The sequence below is a fragment of the Gymnoscopelus braueri genome (assembly GCF_963280865.1).
Source record: "Gymnoscopelus braueri genome assembly, chromosome: 21".
Taxonomy (NCBI): domain Eukaryota; kingdom Metazoa; phylum Chordata; class Actinopteri; order Myctophiformes; family Myctophidae; genus Gymnoscopelus; species Gymnoscopelus braueri.
Window position 1 is genome coordinate 47,606,700 of NC_137623.1, and position 23,010 is coordinate 47,629,709.

The 23,010-nt window shown below is 46.0% G+C and overlaps 1 protein-coding gene across 1 annotated transcript in view; it reads left to right on the plus strand.

Annotated features, from left to right (window-relative positions):
* Positions 1-23,010, plus strand: part of zfhx4 (zinc finger homeobox 4) — a 114,044-nt gene that overhangs the window by 36,813 nt on the left and 54,221 nt on the right. The window contains 6 exon segments of the mRNA XM_080418257.1: positions 1,229-1,729; positions 2,449-4,582; positions 5,852-6,091; positions 7,843-8,140; positions 12,247-12,482; positions 12,484-12,810. Coding sequence (XP_080274383.1) covers positions 1,275-1,729; positions 2,449-4,582; positions 5,852-6,091; positions 7,843-8,140; positions 12,247-12,482; positions 12,484-12,810 — 3,690 coding nt within the window. The 5' untranslated portion in view covers positions 1,229-1,274.

Below are 23,010 nucleotides of genomic sequence, written 5' to 3' on the forward strand. Positions count from 1 at the left end.
ACAAAGACCTGAGTGGGAGCTTTTCTCTTTCTCTCTCTCTCTCTCTCTCTCTCTCCCTCTGCCAGTATGATATTGGATTTCTCCCTCTCTCTTCAAAAGTTGTCATGGCACTGGCCTGCTTATCTCCTCAGCGGTGCGCGATTGCAAACAGACACGGAAAGGTAGACAATAGTCCTGTGTTATTTGATTGCATTAAAGTTACAGCTTAGGAATTTTCTGTGTGTGTGTGTGTGTGTGTGTGTGTGTGTGTGGGTGTGGGTGTGGGTGTGGGTGTGGGTGGGTGTGGGTGCGTGTGTGTGTGTGTGTGTGTGTGTGTGTGTGTGTGAGTGAGACAGCCTGATTGGAATGAGGATTTTTTTTGAGAGACGTGCGTGAGTGCGTTTTGGAGATGGCTGTGTTTTTTTTGTTTTATTCCCATTCACATGGATTTAAAGTTCACAGTCACCATGACTGATTCCAGTCATTTGGATTCCATAGAAACCAGCATGTCTTATGGAAGCGCATGGAAACGGAGCTCTAATGTGGGGGAGGCTCCTTTTCATGCTGTTTCACAAATCACAGATTAGAACGCGGCCCGACAAAATGCTTCAAACATGATATTTTATTTTGCTTAATCACATGAGTTTATTCACAAGTGAATTACTACATAGTTCATAGAGCCAGACCCATATGTACTGTAAATGGGTTTGGACGATATATGGGTATATATATATTTTGACCACATTGGTATATGCAGTCGATTTGTCCAGATTCTTAACCACTCAAGCTGATGTCTCCGTTTTGGGTTTTATGTTTTTGCTTTTCTTTTTTGCTTTATTGTTAATCGTTTGTACTTTTTCCGTAAAGCACTTGTGCTTTATTCTTGCTCTGCAAAGCACTTAGAGGTGCATTTCATATTATGAAAGGTGCTATACAAATAAAGTTTATTATTATTATTATTATTATTATTAAAGTCAATTGATTGTGTTCCGGCTTGGATCAATGGAACTAATGTAGTATATTTGTAAGGTCCCATTTATAGCAATGACATTTTAAGGTTTTAAATACAGTATATATATATACAGTATATATGTTTTTAATATATTAATGTTATGAATAAAGGTCTCTCGCCAGTTATTTGGGGACCACCTTACAGTATCCTCACGTGCCCACTAGTGGGCTCCAACCCACAGGTTTGTGAACGGCTGTCCTAACCTTCCTTATCTCTGTTTTGTCATCCTCCACTCAGGTCCCTGTTAGGCTGGATGAGATGAGAGCCCTATGTAGCCGTCGTCATGGCAACCTGTGACTCTCCCCCTATGGTGTCGTCACGGCAGCAGGAACATGGTGGCCAGAAGCTGGACGCTGTTGCCGAGGACAACTCCGCCGTCGTCGCCATGGAGGCCAGTGTCGCCAACAACAACAACCACAACAACAACGGCGCTGCCGCCGGCAGCAGCAACAACAATAACAACCGATCGTCTCCAGTCGCCGCCGGAGAGTCGGAGACGGGGTCCGCGAGCCCCCTGAGGACCGCCGGCGCTAGCCCCGCCACCACTGTTAGCGTTAGTGCGACAACCAGCGGCCCTGCCGGCGAGCAGAGCCGGAGAGAAAGCTTTACTACCGGGAACGCCAACGGGAGCGTTACCGGGACTTTACAAGGAGGAGCGGCGTTGGGCACGGACTGTTCCGCCCCCGCCACCTCTCCCGTGGCGCCCGCCAAGGAGATCCCCTGCAACGAATGTTCTAGGTCAGTATACGATTCAACTGGCGGCCCCGAGGGGACCTTTTTTGTGGCCCCTGGAACACATTCCAATGTAAAAAATAAATGTAAATCAAAAACAATTGACAAGGGAGACCACTGTATAGACAAAATAATAGTTGTAATGCCTTCAAACAGCTATGTTTACAATCTTTTGTTTAGGGAAACTAACAAACAATTGGCTTAAACTCTTACAGACTACTCAGCAATTCATTTCGAGTACAAAAACTCTTCCTCAGGCAACAATGCAGCAGTCCATTGCTGCCTGAGGAAGAGTTCTTGTAAAATAGCTGTTGGAAGGCATTAAAACATTTTTTTTGCATTTTACAGTGGTCTCCCGCCTCAATTGTTTTTGCTTTGGATGTTTGCCTCCTTGGGAACCCTCTAGGACTCTCCACTTTTCTGTGGCAAGAATAAATGTAAACAAATATTTTTGGGACGGTTGGTTGTACAATAAGGGATAACAGAGGCATAGGGATGAATGTTTTTTTTTCATGCACTTATTGTAAGTTGCTTTGGATAAAAAGCGTCTGCTAAATGACTGTAATGTAATGTAATGCAATAACCGTTAACCTAAACTCGTTTTTATATATATGTATGTAGGCGTTTCTGCCTTTATTGATAGTTTTAAGCAAAGACAGACAGGAAAGAGGGAGATTTTTCAGTCGTGTCCCCCTGCCTAATCCAGTTTACTCTGCTTGCTCCAGGTCCTTCTCCAGTTTACAGAAGTACATGGAGCACCACTGCCCCAACGCCCGCCTGCCGAGCGCGGCGGGGGGCTGCGGAGAGGACGATGAGGACGACACGCTCGCCATGAGCGCGGCGGGCGACGAGAGCGAGGAGGGGGAGGAGCACGAGGAGCGCGACGGCGCCGAAGAAGCGGAGGCGAACAGCGAGATGGAGGAGGAGGAGGAGGAGGACAGCGACGTGGAGAACCTGTGCGGCGAGATCGTCTACCAGCCTGATGGCTCCGCCTTCATCCTGGAGGACACCAAAGAGCAGCGCGGGGCCTCCGGCGGCCAGGGGGCGGGAGGGCTCTCTTCGGCCTCCCTCCAGTTCAGGGGCCTGCTGTCTCCCCAAGCCTTCCCCCCCACCACCAACGCCCAGGGGCACGCCAGCGGCCAGAGCCCCGGGCGGGGGGAGCGGGCCGCGGAGCAGCCCGCTGCAACCATGTCCTTCTACCCCCAGATCATCAACACCTTCCACATTGCCTCGTCCCTGGGGAACAAATCCCTGGTGGCCGACCACCCCTCCTTCCCAAATACCTCAGCTGGGGGGCTGGTGGGCGCCACTAGGCCCGTGTTGCACACTTTCCGCGTCTACGACCTCCGCCACAAGACAGACAAAGACTATCTGACGGCGGATGGCGCGGCCAAAAACTCCTGTGTGTCCAAAGATGTCCCCAACAATGTGGACCTGTCCAAGTTCGAGGGCTGCGTGGCCGACGGGCGGCGGAAGCCCGTGCTGATGTGTTTCCTGTGCAAGCTGTCGTTCGGCTACAGCCGCTCCTTCGTGACACACGCCGTGCACGACCACCGCATGACCCTGAACGAGCAGGAGCAGAAGCTGCTGAGCAACAAGCACGTCTCCGCCATCATCCAGGGCATCGGCAAGGACAAAGAACCTCTTATAAGCTTTCTGGAACCAAAAAAATCCCCCAACTCTGTGTTACCCCACTACCCCTCGCCTGCAAACTTCCTGGGGCCAGACCCCGGGCTCCGCGGCCTGTGGAACGCTTTCCACAGCGGCGGCGGGGAGAACGCCGAATCCCTCCAGGCGGGCTTTGCCTTCCTGAAGGGCAGCGCCAGCAGCAGCTCCTCCAACGACCAAATCCCCAGAACCCAACCCATGCCAAAGGCCGAGATCAACCCAAACTTCGGCGGAGGAGCCGCCGGTGCACGCAGGACCCCTGGCGGGAGTTCTGCTGCCGCCGCCGCCGCAGAGGGCCGCGACGGCGAGAGTGACTGCAAGGGCCACGTGAGGGATGCACGCACTTTGCATCCCAACGGGCCCGACCTAGGCCAGTACGCGGCCGTCAAGCGGGAGCCCGGCGCCGCGGCGGGAGGAGAGTTCCCGGAGCAGGACGACGACGCGTTTTCCAATGGAGGCGGCGTGGAGACGGAGGAGGAGGAGGTGGAGCGCGCCATGGGCATGAGCATGCCCATGATGGCGAGCCAGCGGGCCGACAGCACCAGTAGCAAAGATTTCCCTCTCTTAAACCAAAGCATTTCCCCCCTGTCCAACAGCGTGCTGAAGTACAACAGCGACAACGGCAAAGGCCTCGCCTCCTCCTCCTCCCTGGCCGCCTGCGAGGAGCTGGAGCTGGAGAAGGGCCGCCTGGCGGCCGCCCTGGCGGCGGCCAGGGACCGCGAGAGCAGCAACGACTCGGCCAGCGACGCCCTCCTGGGCGGCCGCGACGGGTCCCCGCCCCTCTCCCACCCCCTCGACATGATGATCATGCGCGGCAGAGACGACGAGAGTCCGGGGCCCCTGCACCAGCACGGGGTCCACCCCGGCACCCCGGGGACCCCCGGGACCCCGGGTCAGGGCGAGGGGTCCCCGGGCAGCGGGGTGGAGTGCCCCAAGTGTGACACGGTGCTGGGGTCCTCGCGGTCCCTGGGCGGCCACATGACCATGATGCACTCGCGGAACTCCTGCAAGACACTGAAGTGTCCCAAGTGTAACTGGCACTACAAGTACCAGCAGACACTGGACGCCCACATGAAGGAGAAGCACCCCGAGTCGGGCGGCTCGTGCGCGTACTGCCGCACGGGCCAGCCGCACCCACGCCTGGCCAGGGGAGAGAGCTATACCTGCGGATACAAGCCCTTCCGCTGTGAGGTCTGTCCAGCCACATGCATCTGTTCCATATCCTGTGTTCGTAGATAGACCATAAAGAGCCACGTAGTTAAGGCTTTGCAGACAGGGTGCGAATTTTCACACGGAAAAAACGGGCAATATAATTTTTTTAAAGAACACATGGTTGCGGCGGTGCGTTTTCTTTTTCAATTGAACCCAGTTCAATTCTTTTCGCATGCGTTAAAAACTGATTGACCAATCGCACCCTGTCTGCAAAGGCCTTAAGTGTCACATTAAAAATGCTTTGTCAGAGGGTGTGTTTTATCACCTGAAAATATTTTACTGGAAGGTAATCGTCTTTAATACCTTATGTACAAGTATCATTATGTAGGAAAACATGATGTTTTTTTTGTTGTTGTGATGAAATGAAAGGAGTTTGTGTGTGGGCACTATTCTTTAAAATGAGTTAGCACTTAATCATAACCTGCTACAGACATTTTGGTCATTAGGCATCCCAATAGAGTTCTAGTTTTCTTTTTTGATTACTATTTTGTATGTTACATTCACACATATGACAATAGAATAACACTTCAAAAATTGATAGTTCCATTGCTTGATTCTTTCTAAGTCCCATTGTTAAATACTTAAACACACACCTAGGATGCAATCTAGTTTTTCCTATTGCAAGGTAAGAAGAATGCTCCTTTTGTTATGAAACACTGTTATGAAAAACTGTTTTAATCGGGATATGTCTATGATTGTCATGTTGCCATGTTTGGTAACCATTTTAAGAAAAACAATACTTATTTTATAACAGCTAGGAGGCGGGGCTTAACAACGCCCCGTAGCTGATCTAAAATCACAGCAAAACCACGACCGTGCGTGGCTTATTGCTTTATTATAAAACACTATGAACTGCATAATCGTTGCTGTCGGGTGGAAACCTTGTATGTCCAAAACGTTACTTTTCAGGAAATGGAAAAAAAATTGGGATTATTTTGTCACAAGCTCTTGCTAATACTAGTTACATTGGTTCAATATTTATAAAACCCACAGACACCACTTTCACTTTCAAAATGTTTCAAAACTATCAAAAGTAAGCAGACCTACAAGCTCACACACGCATTGCTATGCGACGCCTTGTGAGCTTGTATGTGACATTTTTTAATACTTAAGCGTGACACTGAATTAGGGTATTCATTTACCCCCAAAAATGGAACATTAAAAATATAAAACATGGAGATATGAGGTTTTCTGCCGCGACAGCGGACGATATACAATGTCTTATATGTTATCGTGTGGTTCACCTAGGTGTGTAACTACTCCACCACCACCAAGGGCAACCTGAGCATCCACATGCAGTCGGACAAGCACCTCAACAACGTGCAGACGCTGCAGAACGGCGGCGTCGCCTGCGAGCAACAGTTCAACCACAACCACAACCACGTCAACCCCGTGCCCAGCGCCAGTCTGGTGGCCGGGGGCTGCGGCGTGCTGCCGGGAGCGCCCTCGCCCTCCAAACCCAAACAGAAGCCCACTTGGCGCTGCGAGGTAATAAATACACACTGAGTGCATCATTGTAGCCCCCGAGGACAAGCAGTGTTGTTGCTCATTGGCTTGTTGCAGTGAGCGGCACCACAATGAACTGCTTTATTCCCCTCCCTGCGTCACACACACACACACACTTATTATTTGTGCTTCTTTTACAGTAGTTAGGGGGGGCCGCTGGTTAAATATTAAAACGAGCATTTTTCACACATTCTGACGTGATGTGAAAGTACTGTGCATAAAAAGTGAACCATTAACCCTTTAAGGCCTGAGGTTCCGATTTGACAAAATGTCTTCTAAATCCTAAAACAGTTTTCTGAAAAACTGTTATGATACTAATACTATATCAGTGGTTCTCAAACGGTTTCATGTCAAGGACCACCCAAAATGATATGTATTTGGCCGCGGAACCCTATCTGAAAAATATTTTGTTCCAGGGACCCCCCAGAAGCAAATATTTGAGTTACAAATGTTCGCTTTAAAAATATATATATATATTCAAAGATTTTGACAAATTTTCACGATTTTTCATAAAATAGCAGATCTACAAGCTACATAGCTCAGCACTCGGTGCCGCGCTATGTAGCTTGTATAGCTTGTATCGCTATGAGCTTGTATAGCTGCTATTTTTTAATAGCCCAAAGTATAAAATCATGGTTATGGCTAAAAAACTAAAATGACACAGTATGCGTTCTTGGATTGAATGGGTTAAAGGACCCATTTTCAACCTATATCTTCGCACAGTCGCGCCTCACAAATGCTCATTATAATATGGCACAATTTCTGTGCCTCTGTACTCACTCTGTGTCTGTGTATTTTTTATTAATGCAAGAACAATGGCTTCTATTTTCAGCAAGGGTGAAGCACTGTATCAAATTATCAATTAATCGACTGACATAAAGTTGAGGAAATGATTATTTTTGTAATTGAATAATCAGTCTAGAGATGTGCTGTATTGTGTAAAACGTGTGAATGCTTGTCTTTGTTAGATTTATTATAAGATAATTAAAATGATAAATAATTAATGATCACATATATTAATTGGATAATTGAAAAGCCCTAAACGTAATGAATTTTGTACAACAAATAGTAAAAAATAGTATCCACCTGTTTCCGCGGGGATTTACTGGGGCAAAGGCCTGGTGGGGGAAATATCCTGCGGAGGCACAGGAAGTAGGAAGTAGCAGCCAGCACAGTGTGTTTACATTTACATTTGCCAGCAGAACATAGCTGTCAGCTATCGCATAGCTGTAAAGCTTTGGGCATGTAATGTTAAGCTTTGAGCTTCAGCCCATAACTTTTCTATCATCCAGAAAAAAATATTACATTACACAATGTAATGTTTTATGATACTGTTGATGAGGATCGAAAAAAAAATAAATCTAAATCTCATCCTTGGGCATGTCATAGATGAAAATGGTTCAAAAATGTCCAAAGTAGGGAAACTACACTTTAACCCTTTAAGACTTGGGACGCATCTGTGTCACTTTAGATGTCTTTGGCTATTCAAAAATATCAGATATACAAGCTCATAGCGCGGCACCGAGTGCCGCGCTATGAGCTTGTAGATCTGCTATTTTTGAAAAATCTTGGCACATTTTTTTCAGAGTTTTTTCAAAAAAACTGTTAAGATTTAGAAAACATTTTTAAGAATCGCCTCAGGTCTTAATGGGTTAATCAAGTAATACTAACAATAATAAATATGAGCGTTGCATCGAATAATAGAGATCTGCCTGCCATGCTGTCCCTTGCAGGTGTGCGACTACGAGACCAACGTGGCGAGGAACCTGCGCATCCACATGACCAGCGAGAAGCACATGCACAACATGATGCTGCTGCAGCAGAACATGAAGCAGATCCAGCACAGCCTCCACCTGGGCCTGGCCCCGGCCGAGGCCGAGCTCTACCAGTACTACCTGGCCCAGAACATGGGCCTGGCCGGCGTCAAGCTGGAGAACCCGGGCGGTGGGCCCGGGGGTCCCGAGTCCCAGATGATGATCAACCCGTTCCAGATGGACCCCGCGACCGCTGCAGCGCTGGGGTCTGGACTCGGTGGGTCCTTTATCCTTTTGATTTATTTGATTTTATTTAGGTTTCTTTTAAATAATTAGCCATTGTTTTTTTTTTATTCCTGCCTTTTTTTGCCTTTTCTTACTATTGTGTCTTTTTACTCATGGTTTAACATTTTTGTGTTTTTAGTTAGGTTTTGGTCATATTTATGTGTTTTTTAGCTGTCATATTTTTGTCTTTTGTATTTTTTTTCACATTTTTTTTGTTTGTTTTTCTTTTTGTGTTGATGACTATTTCATTTGTTTCATTCTGTAATGCTTTCTCTTTTTCTTAATATTCTTGTACTTGTTAGCTGTCTTTTTTACTTTCTCCTGTTTTCTTTCCTAGCCAGTCACTTAGTCTTTGTTCAGGCTGTTTATCAAATACAGTCTTTAGGCCTGATGACTGTCCAGTCCACACTGTTATTTACAAGTGATCACATCAGATGTGTGTGTGTGTGTGTGTGTGTGTGTGTGTTCAGACATGGTAGGCACACAGTATGTGCACTGGTTGCTGTGGTAACCACGTACTGTAGGCGTTGAGTAGGCATACTGTACAAAGCGGTGCAGGAAACGTGTCATATCACTCCTGTGGTCACGCTGCAGATCTCCTCTGTAGCACCAGACAACACCAGCCGATAGGATCAATTGGTCCTTCACCTGGACTGAGGCAATAGGCATCCTACCCAAACGGGCTAGCTGACAGCTCATTTCTCCCTCTGGGAGGAGGAAGGCTAGTGGGAGTAGGCCAGTCGGGCGACCATAGATGAATGGTTTAGAGATTCCCAATGGGAAGCCAAAGGTCCCAGGTGGTAAGGTAATAGAATCTGAACCGATCCGGACCTGTGCAGGTCTCGGGCATCGACGTGCATTTTCATCCGGGTGGACGTGTGAAGGCCTCTATGACGGCAGTCATATTCATATTTGGGCATATCGAGATACAGACAGAGTGGAATTTATAGATGGATACGTTAATGTTCCCACTCCTGTCCTAACAGCTTGTGACAAGATTCTTTTCATATCCGTGGCTCTGGATTTGACGTCCACTATTTGATGTCATGTGCGATTCGAGTGGCTAGAGTGTCGAAGACTGACTAATCATTAGAAACTTGATTTGAAATGCATGTCAAACCACCTATGAATGTGGTTCAACTCTAATTAACATACATCAGTTTCTACTGAATGTGTGTATGAGTGGCCAATCTGAACTGCATTTATTGTATGCAGTTCTGTATCCCATACCATGTGGGAATTCTTTTTTAATCCCTTTCCACCTGACCTCTCATGGTGGCGATTTGTGTCCCTTCTCTCTCTTTCCTTCCCTTTCACTCCATTTCTTTCATTTTACCTTTTACCACTTCCCTGGCTCTGTCCTCCCTGCCATCCGGAGCTTATCTGCTCCGTCAGATTGTCACCCTGTCATTGTCTCCTTCCTCTGACCCCTCTCCTCTCGCTGATTAAAACATGATTATGAGACACCGCATGAGAATTATTCTTAATCTCTCATTCGTAAATTTCTTAAGTCAGCTTAATCCATCCTCTCTCCCCTCCCCTACATACACACACACACACACACACACACACACACACACACACACACACACACACACACACACACACTAACCCACCTTCCCTCACCCTGGAGAGCGTGCGCACACACACACATAGACACCACATACAGTGTCACACACACACACACACACACACACACACACACACACACACACACACACACACACACACACACACACACACACACATACACACACACACACACACACACACACACACACACACACACACACACACAGCAGGAAGCGGATTCCCCGAGGAGAGAGAGAGAGATTTAACAATGACCCCGCAGTGTTGCACGCCCACTCCCTCCTCTCGCGTGGAGGTCACAGCCCAGCCAGGCACATGTACTGCCAGTGATTTACTCTGATAGCGCACAGCTTCCCATCGTCTATAGGTTTATAGACTCTCCAGCCAGACTCCGCACGCTTGTAGATCTGTTACTTAGGCTATTTTTGAAATTTAAACAGTTTTGGACACATGAGGTTTCCACCCGACAGTGATGATACTCAGCTTGATGCTTATCAGAAATGGAAAATCAAAAACATATTCTAAAGATGTTTTTTTTTAAAGATGAGGAGGAGATGGGAGGTGTAGTTCCACACTTCTTTTTTGATTGTGAAATAGTTATGAGATTGTGGAATAGTTGTCTGGCTACGCGAGACTGCTAGGTTTAATCTTGAGTTATACCTAGTTGCACAAGGCTGTCGTGCAGTGAAAATATAAGTATAATAATATAAATATTTTCGGTGCATAACCAGCTAAGTAGTATAAATCAAGGATGTAGTCAGAGCTTGGCTGTTGCTGTAGATTGATGTATACACACACACACACACTCACACTCACACTCACACTCACACTCACACTCACACTTGGTCACGCACGCACATTACAATTTGGTCATATTTAAAGTTATGACTAAAGTTATGATGATTAACACATGCCTGCTTTCTCTGTCTCAGGCTTGCCGTGGATTTACAGAGTGTGAAAGCTCTTGTGGCTGGGTTTTGATCACCAGATAGTAAAAACCACCACATGTCTCCTCTCTCTGTTTTTCCTCTTCCTCGTCTGTCACACACGCACACACACACACACACACACACACACACACACACACACACACACACACACACACACACACACACACACACACACACACACACACACACACACACACACACACACACACACACACACACACACACTCGCTCGTTAGTCATCCACTAATTGGCGGATTTGTACTTTGACTGTAAAAGAACAAAACCGCCAAAGAGAGGCTAGAAAACATGTAATAATTAAATCCTCTGTGTTGCAGTCAGATCCTGTGTCAACGTTATCTGGAGGGAGAAGAGAAAAAAAAATGTTGAGCTTTTGGTAACGTGCGCAGAGAGGGGAAAACATCAAACGAAGGAGTTAATTACAATTACATGAATGGCACATGTGTTTTTGTTCTTTGGGTAGGCGGGGGGGGAGCAGAAACAGAGGGATGTGTGTGTGCGTGTGTGTGTGTGTGTGTGACGTATCGATCATCGCTCTCGGCTTCTCCGTGTGTGAGTGTGTGTGTGAGAGAGAGAGAGAGAGAGAAAAGCTTGCAGGCCCAAAACCGTCCGTCCCACCCTCGCTGAGAGTGGTAATTAAAGCTATCTGATGAGCGAGTTAGCAAGCTGAAAAGAATGATTGTAATTGATCCTGATTCAATCCTATTAGGTTTTTCCTTTTTGTTCTTCTTATATGCCAGGCTTTGTAGGCTGATCTGCAGCAGTCCTCTGTGAGGCTTTTTCTGATCAAAACCTTTTGTGTGAGAGCAGCGTGTACTGAGAACTCACTCAGCTCGCTGCTCTTAATGTATTTGAATAAGACAGAGACGCCCTTTTCTTCATGTCCCCTTATCCTGTGTTTTCAGTCATTCTTTCCTCTTTTTGTCTCCGTGTCTCTCTCTCTGTCAATAACCTGTTGTTATAGACCTCTATAGCATGTACAGTACCAGAGCCTTCTATCAGAGAGTTGCGTCGCCTCGTATAGCATGTACAGTACCAGAGCCTTCTATCAGAGAGTTGCGTCGCCTCGGGGGCAGAAAACAGCGCTGGTCACGTGGTTCATGTAAACTCGAAATAGTGTCAAACGCTCACAGACTCCAGTGCATCCCGTAAACTTCCGGTTCAGGGCTTTGTCACTATTCACCAATAGAAGGCTCTGTAGAAGACGTGGCCCGATGAAGTGAACGGAGGTGACACAACTCTCCTTATATGGCTCTGGTACATACCTGCTGCTATGCTCATGCACCTTGTGTCTAAACCCATGTACAGTACATACTATAACGAATGGATATGCTATGTGTAAATATGTAGATAACTTTTGGAAAACTTGTTTTTCTTGCTTTCTTTCCCCCTTGCTCCCAATGCCCGGCCCCCCTTTTCTTTTTTTTTCTTTGTCTTTCTGGAACCTACTAAAAAAAAAAGATGGAGCTTGCACAAAAAGAAATTGTGACAATAAAATCATTGTGATTTATGTTGTCTCTCTCTCTCTCTCTCTCCGCAGTGAACAACGACCTCTCGGCCGAGCTGCGTCTGGCCGGCGGCCAGCTGATGGCCGACGACCTGTCCATGCTCGCCGCCGCCGGCGCCATGGGGGGCGGCGGCATCGGCATGTCCGCCGCGGACCCCTCGGCGATGGCCTCGCTCTCCCCGCCCATCAGCGACCCGTCGCTGCGCCTCTACCAGTGCGCCGTGTGCAACCGCTACTCCGCCGACAGCCTGGAGGCGCTGAGCGCGCACGTCCGTCAGCGCCGAGCGCTCGCTGCCCGAGGAGGAGTGGCGCTGCGTGGCGGGCGACGTGTACCAGTGCAAGCTGTGCAGCTACAACACGCAGCTCAAGGCCAACTTCCAGCTGCACTGCAAGACGGACAAGCACATGCAGAAGCACCAGCTGGTGGCGCACATCAAGGAGGGGGGCAAGGCCAACCAGTGGAGGTTAAAGTGCGTGGCCATCGGCAACCCCGTGCACCTCAAGTGCAACGCCTGCGACTACTACAGCAACAGCGTGGATAAGCTGCGGCTGCACGCCACCAACCAGAGGCACGAGGCCGCCGTGCGCCTCTACAAGGTGAGAGGACGCATGCACATTTGAATTGTTTTATTTGGATCTTGCACAAGAGGCGCATGCGTATAATAGATCCAAACACTTGATCAGAAGAAGGTTACGCTATTGTCAAACCAGATACAACTGGATGCATTATGCTTTTTAATTCAAATAATAATCTGTCACTTTCTGTATAGAAACTAAGTCATCAATTCCTGTGTGTTAAAAATGTACTACGCAAGGATATATAAAACATTGTCTTCTCCAGATAGACAAGCTGCCTATGATATCTGAGATATAGTTTTTTTTTTTGTATTTTGCAATCCTCCCAATTGCAGGCCATTAAGTTGACAGTTATATCCTATAAAGGCCATAATATGTTCAACAAAATGCTGATATTTCATATACGTTTGGATGTAAAACAAGTGTCCATAGACAGATCATATGGGCAGTCTATTTAAAAAATAGTAACCATTTTTCTAGATTCATTAATGAACACAATATCTGGGATATTTGGAATATCCTTCAATTAATTGACACACACACACGCACACGCACACGCACACACACACACACACACACACACACACACACACACACACACACACACACACACACACACACACACACACACACACACACAGGCACACAGACTGACATGGCTTATCTAACCCAAAGATCCTCGGTTTTTCCCCATGTGAGTCAGCCTGTTCATTTGGCGTGCGGCTCAAATGTCTTTATCTGAAAGAAATGGGGAGATTACCTCGGTCAGGACCGGTTATGACTGGTCGTATCCAAGTCACCCTTTTTAGAGGTGTTTAGTGGGAACTTGAGACAAAAGCATCTTGGTCATTTTTACTTAACTGATTCACGTCTCGTCACACTTAACACAAAAAGGTGTTTGGTTAAAGTGGGGGTCCAGGGACCCTCAGGGTTCCTCGGGGGGGGGGGGGGGGGGGTTCCAAATGGACCCTTACAGGTCTGTGACTCTGAGAGTGTGTGTGTAGTGTACACTCTCAGAGTTAAGGTTATGGTAGTTTGAGATCTACTGGTAAAGATGATTCCTTTCCTGTCCTGCTATACGGCATCCCCTCCCTTGTGTGCTCCGACCATGGCACGTTGGGCTTGTTTCCACGCTATTTATTTCGCTTGATTTAGTTCATGAGATGTCTTGTGAGCATTAACAAGATGCTGCTCTACATTTCCATGGACCTGACCCGTAGGATCGAGTGCATTACCGTAACGAGGAGTTCTTTACCACCATAAGCTGCAGTGTTATGGTAGTGGTAGGTGTTTGTTCCCATCACTGTGTGTGTGTGTGTGTGTGTGTGTGTGTGTGTGTGTGTGTGTGTGTGTGTGTGTGTGTGTGTGTGTGCGTGTGCGTGTGTGTGTGTGTGTGTATTCCCATGTTTATGTGTGTACGAATCCCTCTCCGCAGTGGAAACATCACTTGTAAGATGATTAAAAATTAATTATTACATAAATAAATTAAAATTAATACCAAGCCTCCAAAGTCTGTATTCCCTTATTAGCCTTAGTCTAAGGTTGTTCCTTAATCAATATTTGATAGCATTTCTGCCGTGTTAGACAAAGTGCAGACCCTCTTAAGCAGGGGTAGGCAACCTTTTTGGGCGCAAGATCACTTAGCCCTTCTCCAAGGCTGGCGTGGCGCCAGGAGTGGGTGTAACAGGGTCTGGGCCCACCCACTTACACAGCTTGCCCACCCTAAATGACATTTTCATTTTCTTTACGTTTACTTTGAACCGGGACCTGTGTCTTGTCGGCCCACCCATCCCTTTTGCATGCCCACCCAAAATGTCAATCCTGCTGCTGCTGTCAATCCTGTGTCTAGGTGAGACATGACCTTTGACACGATCTCAATAGAAGAGTAGACAAAAATGTAGACATTAAATGTCACATACATTGCATCAACACAAAAGAGTTTACAAAAATATCCTCTGTGATGATTCAAAAATCTAATATCACAATATACTTGACCAAATACCTTGATATTGCGACGAGAATATACATTTTTCCCTTTCTTTAGCATGTTTCAAAATATTTCAAAGACAGCAAAAATAGCAGATCTGCAAGCTTGTAGATCGTGGATTGCTACGAGCTTGTATAGATTGGCTATTTTTGCTACACGTTTTGAAGTTATAAAACAGGATTTAAGTCATTAAAACCAGTTAAAGACAACGTCATTCCCAGAAAGTATCAAGTCTTAACATCACGATATGGAAATAATATATTTTTTATCTAGGATCTTCTTAGTTGGATGTATAGATTGACTCGCTTGGCAGACTTCCCCCGGCAACAGCAATCATCTCTGGTTGCTATGGTTTTGTTAAATATAGAGGTCTTCTTAACAGCATTGCACAAAGCAACTCAAATGGTCTCCTAAAATATTTACGTATATCTGAATCTTTGGTCTTAATTTGTTGTATGGCATATAGATTTTTTCTGATCCTGGCTACTATCAAGCTACTACTTTAGGTCCTCATTAGCAATAAGAATAGAGATAGCTAACTGCCTAAAACTAACTGGACTAAGGCTACTGCCAAGCACAAATAGCCTTTGAAATTTGGGCTCATTGATTTGAAAATCTATGCAATCACACTAGAATGTTTACATGGAAGAAACAGCCTTAAGATACTGTATTCCATGGAGTAGCATAGGATAACATAAGGATGAACCCCAGCACCCCTATTCTGGGTTTTGCCAAAAATAGCAGGTCTACTACAAGCTACAATTTAGGCATTTAGCAGACACTCTTGCCAGAGCGACTTACAATAAACATGGTAAATACATACATCAAATGCAGAGAGTGTAGCGCCTCAGTAAAATAGGATCACAGGCAAACCAAGAACCTAGCATCATTCTAAATATACTGTCAAAATAATATTTTGAAACTTTCATTTAATTTAATTATCATATTCATTGAAACTAAAGAATATCAAGTTAATTATACATTTTTAACATTGCGATCAAGAACAAAACAAGCCTAAGTGACAAAAACATGAGAACAAAATGACCAAGGCTGGCTTGTAGATCAGCTATTTTTGGCGAAGACATTTAGGTGTACAGTGGGGAGAAAAAAAGAGCGTACCAAGTACAGTTGCAACTCTGTTTTCCGTGTTACTAAAGTCTAAAGAGGGTTTAAGTGGTCAAGGGAGCCTGGTGTAAGTCAGTCAGCAATATGGCGGGCATGAAGCAAAGTGAGAGATTGATGTTGAGATGGAGATCCAACATCAGTAGGAATGCGGTGATTTAACACCAGTACACCCTGTAACCTCCATACTGGCCTGCCTTCCCCTGTGTGTGTGTGTGTGTGTGTGTGTGTGTGTGTGTGTGTGTGTGTGTGTGTGTGTGTGTGTGTGTGTGTGTGTGTGTGTGTGTGTGTGTGTGTGTGTGTGTGTGTGTGTGTGTGTGTGTAAACTGTAGTGTGTGTGTGTGTGTGTACATTTCAGACCTGTGAGCAACTTTTGGCAGCTCTTTCAAAGTTGATTCATTACCAACACAACTGCCAGATACGTTGTGCTCGCTGAACATTGGCAGCCATTTAATAACACAAAGAAACCTTTTTATTATATTGTTTTTTAAATAAAAAATAAAAACATTAAATACCCCCCAGGAGGACAATCACCGCATTTAGAAAACACAACAACAACATGGAGGTGGTTTGTCTGAAGATATCTCTCATGTAATTCTTTCTCGTTTAGTTGCCGAGCAGAGATGAATAGCGGGGAGGATCCTGTGAGGCGTGCACACACACACGCCAATGAAAAAAAGAGGGGGAGAGAGAGAGAGAGGGAAAAAGAGAGGGGGTAGAGAAAGAGAGGGAGAGAGTGAGGGTGGGAGGGAGAGAGGGAGGGGGGGGGGGGAGTGGGAGGGAGGCTGATCCAGCCGAAAAGGCAGGAGCGGGTCATCCCGATGCCCGCTCGGTGCACCCATCCACCCCGCCCGCCCGTTCACCTACCCGCCCACAGGCCCTCTCCACCAAATGTGTTCCACAGATGACGCTTTTAAAGCCTCTGGCATCGGGCCCACTATTTTACCCTTGGACATGTGGTTGTAAAAGAGAGAGAGAGCGAGAGAGAGAGAGAGAGAGAGAGAGAGAGAGAGAGAGAGAGAGAGAGAGAGCAAGCGGATAAGGGAGGAAAGTAAAATGTTGCAGAACAGAAACCTCTTATCTCCATATTTTAACTTTTTATGTTTTTTTCGTAAATTAATGCCCCACTTATACTAAACTACAGTGTCACACAAAAGTAGTGACACTACAAGCTCGAAACTATACAAGTGTTGAGCTTGTAGATCGGCTATTTTTGGATTTTTTAATCCTGAAAAGTAACAGCTAATTTGGACATTATGACATTTCCACCCGACAGCAAGAGGAAGATAGGAAGGAAGGAAGGAAGGAAGGAAGGAAGGAAGGAAGGAAGGAAGGAAGGAAGGAGGAAGGAAGGCAAGGGGAAGAAAAAGTCCTCTTTCTCTATTTGAACAGAGGAACACCTCTCTCTCCTTTTATGTCTGGGCGGAGGTGAAAGACGCACGGGGGCACGTGGAGGGAGGTTGGCCTCGTGCAACAAAAGGAGCCGAAGGAGGGCCTGACGACTTCACCATCTGGGGCTTTTTTGGAAAACACAGAGTATCTTTATGGCATGGGAAATCATTTGAAGATTCAAAAACAAAAAGCATATTCATCGAGATTTTTATGGCCGCTTTGTATAAAGCGGACGACGGTATAGTAGTTCTGAGGGGAATTGAGAAATTCAAGGGCTTTTTTTCTTTTATTTTATTCCGGGGCCTTTGAAAAGGGAGAAGATGACATTAGCAGCAAGTCATCCCCATGTTATAGACACAGCAGGTGGGCACACAATAGACCTTATATGGGCATGGTGGAAGGTCACCATCTCACTGCTGATTGGTTGAGGACAATTTGTGATGGTCTGGTTGGTTGCTAGTTTTCCATCTTGCGTGTGTGTGCGTGCGTGTGTGTGTGTGTGTGTGTGTGTGTGTGTGTGTGTGTGTGTGTGTGTGTGTGTGTGTGTGTGTGTGTGTGTGTGTGTGTGTGTGTGTGTGTGTGTGTGTGTGTGTGTGTGTACACGCGTGTGTGCGCGTGTATGCTTAAAACTCTTAAAATGCCTTTTGTTAACCACTTATTTGAGATTTGTAGATATGCTACTTTTGGCAAAGAGATTTGGTGTAGCCGGTACAGAGTACCTAGCAGAGTTCAAGTACAGAGCCAACTCAGGTCCAGTGTATGACAAAGGACAATTTCTCAATAAATTGAGATCTTCGCAATATGATTATTGTGTTTTTATCGCGATAAGCGATAATAACCAATATTATGTGTGTGTGTGTGTGTGTGTGTGTGTGTGTGTGTGTGTGTGTGTGTGTGTGTGTGTGTGGGGGGGTTATATTGTACATTTTCTCTCTCCATATAGAATGAGATTGTTTTGAGAAGAACACAGTGGGCAGCTCTCTACCTCAGTGGCACCAACTCAAGCGTTCAGTGCAAATAACCTCCATCCTGTAGGAGCTTTATGAAAATACATTTTACTGTAACTGACTTCATATCGTCGCCCACATGTAGAACCTATTTCACACATCCAGAACCAGTGCATATATAGTTATTATTTAGTAAAAGCTCTTTTTAACCCCATTCTAACCCACTCCGTGGTGGTGGGCAGGCACTTTACCTCTGCCCACTTTACCTGTATACCTACGAAAAAATGAAATATGCCCGAAAGTATCTATACTGTATATGCATAAACTAATGATAATCAACCGCTTTTCCAGTGGAAAATAGCCGATCTACAAGCCCACAACGTGTCGCATCGCGACACGTTGTGAGCTTGTAGATTTGCTATTTTCAAACATTTTAGTACTTTTACTTTAAGTACATTTTCATACCAATACTTTTGTACTTTTACTCAAATAAATTCCTGGCTTTTACTTGTAACAGAGTACTTCTACATTGCAGTATTGATACTTTTACTTAAGTAAAACATTTGAGTACTCTTTCCACCACTGCTGTACATGCATAAACTAATAATAATCAACCGTATTTTCCCAATTTCTGCAGAAACATGACATTTTCTGATAATTTTGAAGCTTTCCTAACGTAAGGTGCAGCTATACGTAGCATCTCCATGCTAGCTGGTCTATGAGGTCAGCTGTCTATTAAAGGGTGTTGTAGCGTGGCATGTCCATAGCTGGCCTGCTGGCTAGTGTTTGGCTTAGCGTTGAAGACCATGATGTATGGCACCAGTTATGATTTTTAATAACAAACATTGGCCCTAATGCACACGGAGAGCAAGGGAGTAAATCTTTCAGTGCCTTTCACAAGTGCTGCAGAGCACTAGTAGGGCAGGGGTTAGAATTGTGTGTGTGTGTGTGTGTGTGTGTGTGTGTGTGTGTGTGTGTGTGTGTGTGTGTGTGTGTGTGTGTGTGTGTGTGTGTGTGTGTGTGTTCAGAGATCTGTGCAGTGCGATCCACTGGGTCATTAAGAATAGAGAATGTTCATGGTCAATGTGGCATGTTCAAGGACCACACACATACACACACACACACACACACACACACACACACACACACACACACACACACACACACACACACACACACACACACACACTCACGCCACCGCACCTGTTCATCAGATGTTCATTTTTCTCTCTTTCTTTCTTTCTTTCGTTCTTTTTTTCTTTCTTTCTTTCTCTCGTTGTCTTTCAGTCTTTCTCTCTCTATCTCTTCCTGTCTCTTTCCTATCTCTTTCCATCACTAATCAGGTGGATGTATGTCTGGGGTCCATCTCACATGTCTTTACATCAGTATTATAACAACACGGACATCTCTCTCTCTCTCTCTCTCTCTCTCTCTCTCTCTCTCTCTCTCTCTCTCTCTCTCTCTCTCTCTCTCTCTCTCTCCATTTTCTCTCTTCCTGTCTGTGTTCCTCTGTCTTGCACTTTTCTCTCCCTCCCTCCCTCCCTCCCTCCCTCCCTCCCTCCCACTCCTCTCTCTTTCTATCCCCCCCCAGGGGAGCGGCAGATAGGCCATCTCATTACCCATGATCCTCTTGGCAACACCACGGCTGGCTTGGAAAAGAGGGGAGGAGGGGGAGGGGGTGAATTAAATGAGAGAATGATGGGAGGAAGGGGGGGGTCGAAGAAGGAGAAGAAGCAGTCCAGAATTTTGATTCCTGAAATGAACAGGCTTTTTCTTGTTTTCCTCCCTCTCTTTTAAAACAAACAAATCCTGCGTCTCTCTCTCTCTCTCTCTCTCTCTCTCTCTCTCTCTCTCTCTCTCTCTCTGTCTCTCTCTCTCTCTCTCTCTCTCTCTCTCTCTCTCTCTCTCTCTCTCTCTCTCTGTCTCTTTCTGTCTCTCTCTGGCTGTCTCTCTGTCTCTCCTCTCTTCCTCCCTTCCCCATCCCCGACTTAAGATCGTCACCCATCATCTCTCACGGATGGAGGTGGCAGCAGGTGTGTGTGTGTGTGTGTGTGTGTGTGTGTGTGTGTGTGTGTGTGTGTGTGTGTGTGCGTGTGCGTGTGATATTAAGTCTACCGCCGTGCCTCGCCTATTAGCTTGGGTCAGCCCTGCCCGCTCTCATTTGAAAATCAAATGGCCCTATATATATGCAGCCCTAATTATTGGACTGTCATTTGGACCTGTGTGATGGGGAAATGGACAGGAGATTGACTCCCTCGGATTTGCATAAAAAGCCATTGTGCTGGCCCTTAGAATATAGAAAAGAGAGAGACGGGCTCCATTTCAAATGCATGGCGCCATTTATGACACACGCGCGCGGGCACACGCACACGCACACATACGTTCACATATATAAAAATATATCCTGTGTGGCTGGCAGGACTCACAGATCGCTCTGTCCTTGTCTCACAGTCGGAGACTAATTCAACGAGCGAGAGAAAGGAGAAGAGTAGCACAGAGAGTAAACAGGCAGAGCGTTCACAGATGCTGTTATGTACTAGCTCTCAGAGAGAAGGTACATATAAACGTGTAGATGGAGAGATTTCCTGGTCTGCTCACACGGAGCTGGACAAATCGGCGTGTCAGTGGGTTCACTGCATTCTCACCGTCTCGCTTTATTGGAAGGAAAGAAAGAAAGAAAGACACAATACGTTTACATTGCCAAAGCAAGTGTGTAATAAAACAATCAAAACTCAGGAAAGTATGTGCAATTAAAAGGGGATTAAGAAATGTGTAAACAGAGCTGTATCACAGTGCAACTTAGAAAAACTCTCTCGCTCTCTCTGTATCTGTCTCTCTCTCTCGCTCTCTCTCTCTGTCTATTTGTCTCTGACTTTTCTTACTCTCTCTCTCTCTCTCTCCCTCTCTCTCAATTCAATTACAAATTATGCTTTATTGGCATGATAAAGTATGTTTTATGTTGCCAAAGCATACATATAACAAAACAAGTCACAACATTACGTATCCAGAGACAACAAGTGAATAACATGCATCCTAACAATAGTAATTGAATAACAAGCAATAGTAATAATGAAAACAAGTGAATAACAAACAACGAGACAATTAGTTTCTCTCTCTCTCTCTCTCTCTCTCTCTCTCTCTCTCTCTCTCTCTCTCTCTCTCTCTCTCTCTCTCTCTCTCTCTGTGTCTCTCTGTCTGTCCCTGTGAGGCTATAGTAGACTCTAGTTATTAGATTATTCAAATGGTGTCCTCTTTCACCTGCGTGACGATTACAATGGACATCTTTCAGAGGTCCAGGGTGGGGGAGGGGTGAGTAATTAAAGCATAAAAGCAGGTTTGCGTGCGTGTGCATGTGTGTGTGGGTGTGTTTGTGTGTGTGTGTGTGTGTTGTGAGAGAGAGAGAGAGAGAGAAAGAGAGAGAGAGAGAGAAAGAGAGAGATTGAATGGACGACATCCCCCCCCTCCCTCCTCTTCTCCCTAATAATCCTCATAGATATTAATACGAATTTCCCCTATTCTCGTTAGAGCGCCATAACCAGATGGTCAGCACAGCATTAGTGTGTGTGTGTGTGTGTGTGTGTGTGTGTGTGTGTGTGTGTGTGTGTGTGTGTGTGTGTGCGTGCGTGCGTGCGTGCGTGCGTGCGTGCGTGCGTGCGTGCGTGCGTGCGTGCGTGCGTGCGTTTGTGTGGGGGGCTGAGGGGGGGGGGGGGGTTGTTTAATTGCCCTAGAGCCACCCTCTCCACCCAAAACCGTTCCTTTATTTATTTATTTTGTTAACACATCACGACGCTTTGCAAGCTTGTATATACAGCTATTTTCACTACTTTTGTGTGACACTCTTGTATGAAGAAGTAGGCCATTCATTTACAAAAGAAAAAAGAACAACATACAGAAGAACAGCAGTTGAAGTATGGAGATACAAGGTTTCTACCCAACAGTATAACAACAATATACTGCACTAGTCTTTTATATGAGCAGTGTGTGTGTGTGTGTGTGTGTGTGTGTGTGTGTGTGTGTGTGTGTGTGTGTGTGTGTGTGTGGACAGGGATGGTTTCCTCCTGATATTAATAGCCACATGTGATCCTCCTTAAAGACACCCCCACTCCCCCCCCCACCCTCCCCCCATCCTGTGTGGGTCATTTGGGCCGGTCCGAGTCGGAGGAGGAGGCCACGCGGGCCGAGTCCGTTTGTCTGTGTGCAGGAGACTGTGAAGCAGATCGGAGCTGACAGGTATGAGAACGATAGCAAGGGAGGTGTGGGGGGTTGTGGGGGGTTATGGGGGGGGTTTCAGGGAAACGTCACAGGGATGCAGCACTAGGGAACAAAGACAGCCAGCGGGAGTTTGTCTCCTTTTTTATTTTATTTTTTGACTCTGTCTCATCTGAATAAGCCCCCCCGCCCCCTTCTCCCCCCCCCCCCGAACCACGCCAACCTGGGTGAATTTATTAGCATGGGTTCTTTTGAAAATTTAAAAAACACCTGACATCTAATTGTGTGACAAATTTGGTGCAAAACCTCTCATAGCAAATCTGTTACTATAATATATCTTCTTATAAGGAGAAATAAGATGAAATATTATTTGAGGTGAAAGAGATTGATGTGGCGGAGCGCTTTTAGACAGTGAGCTGAGCTGCTATTCTTGGCGTCGGCCTCATGAAGCTATCAGGATATTGATATGGACAAAGTTGAACTGAAATACTCCTCAACACCCTTCCCGATCAATGATCAATCGATTGAAGGTAATTGTCCCTCCCTGGGAACGGTCCCAGATCT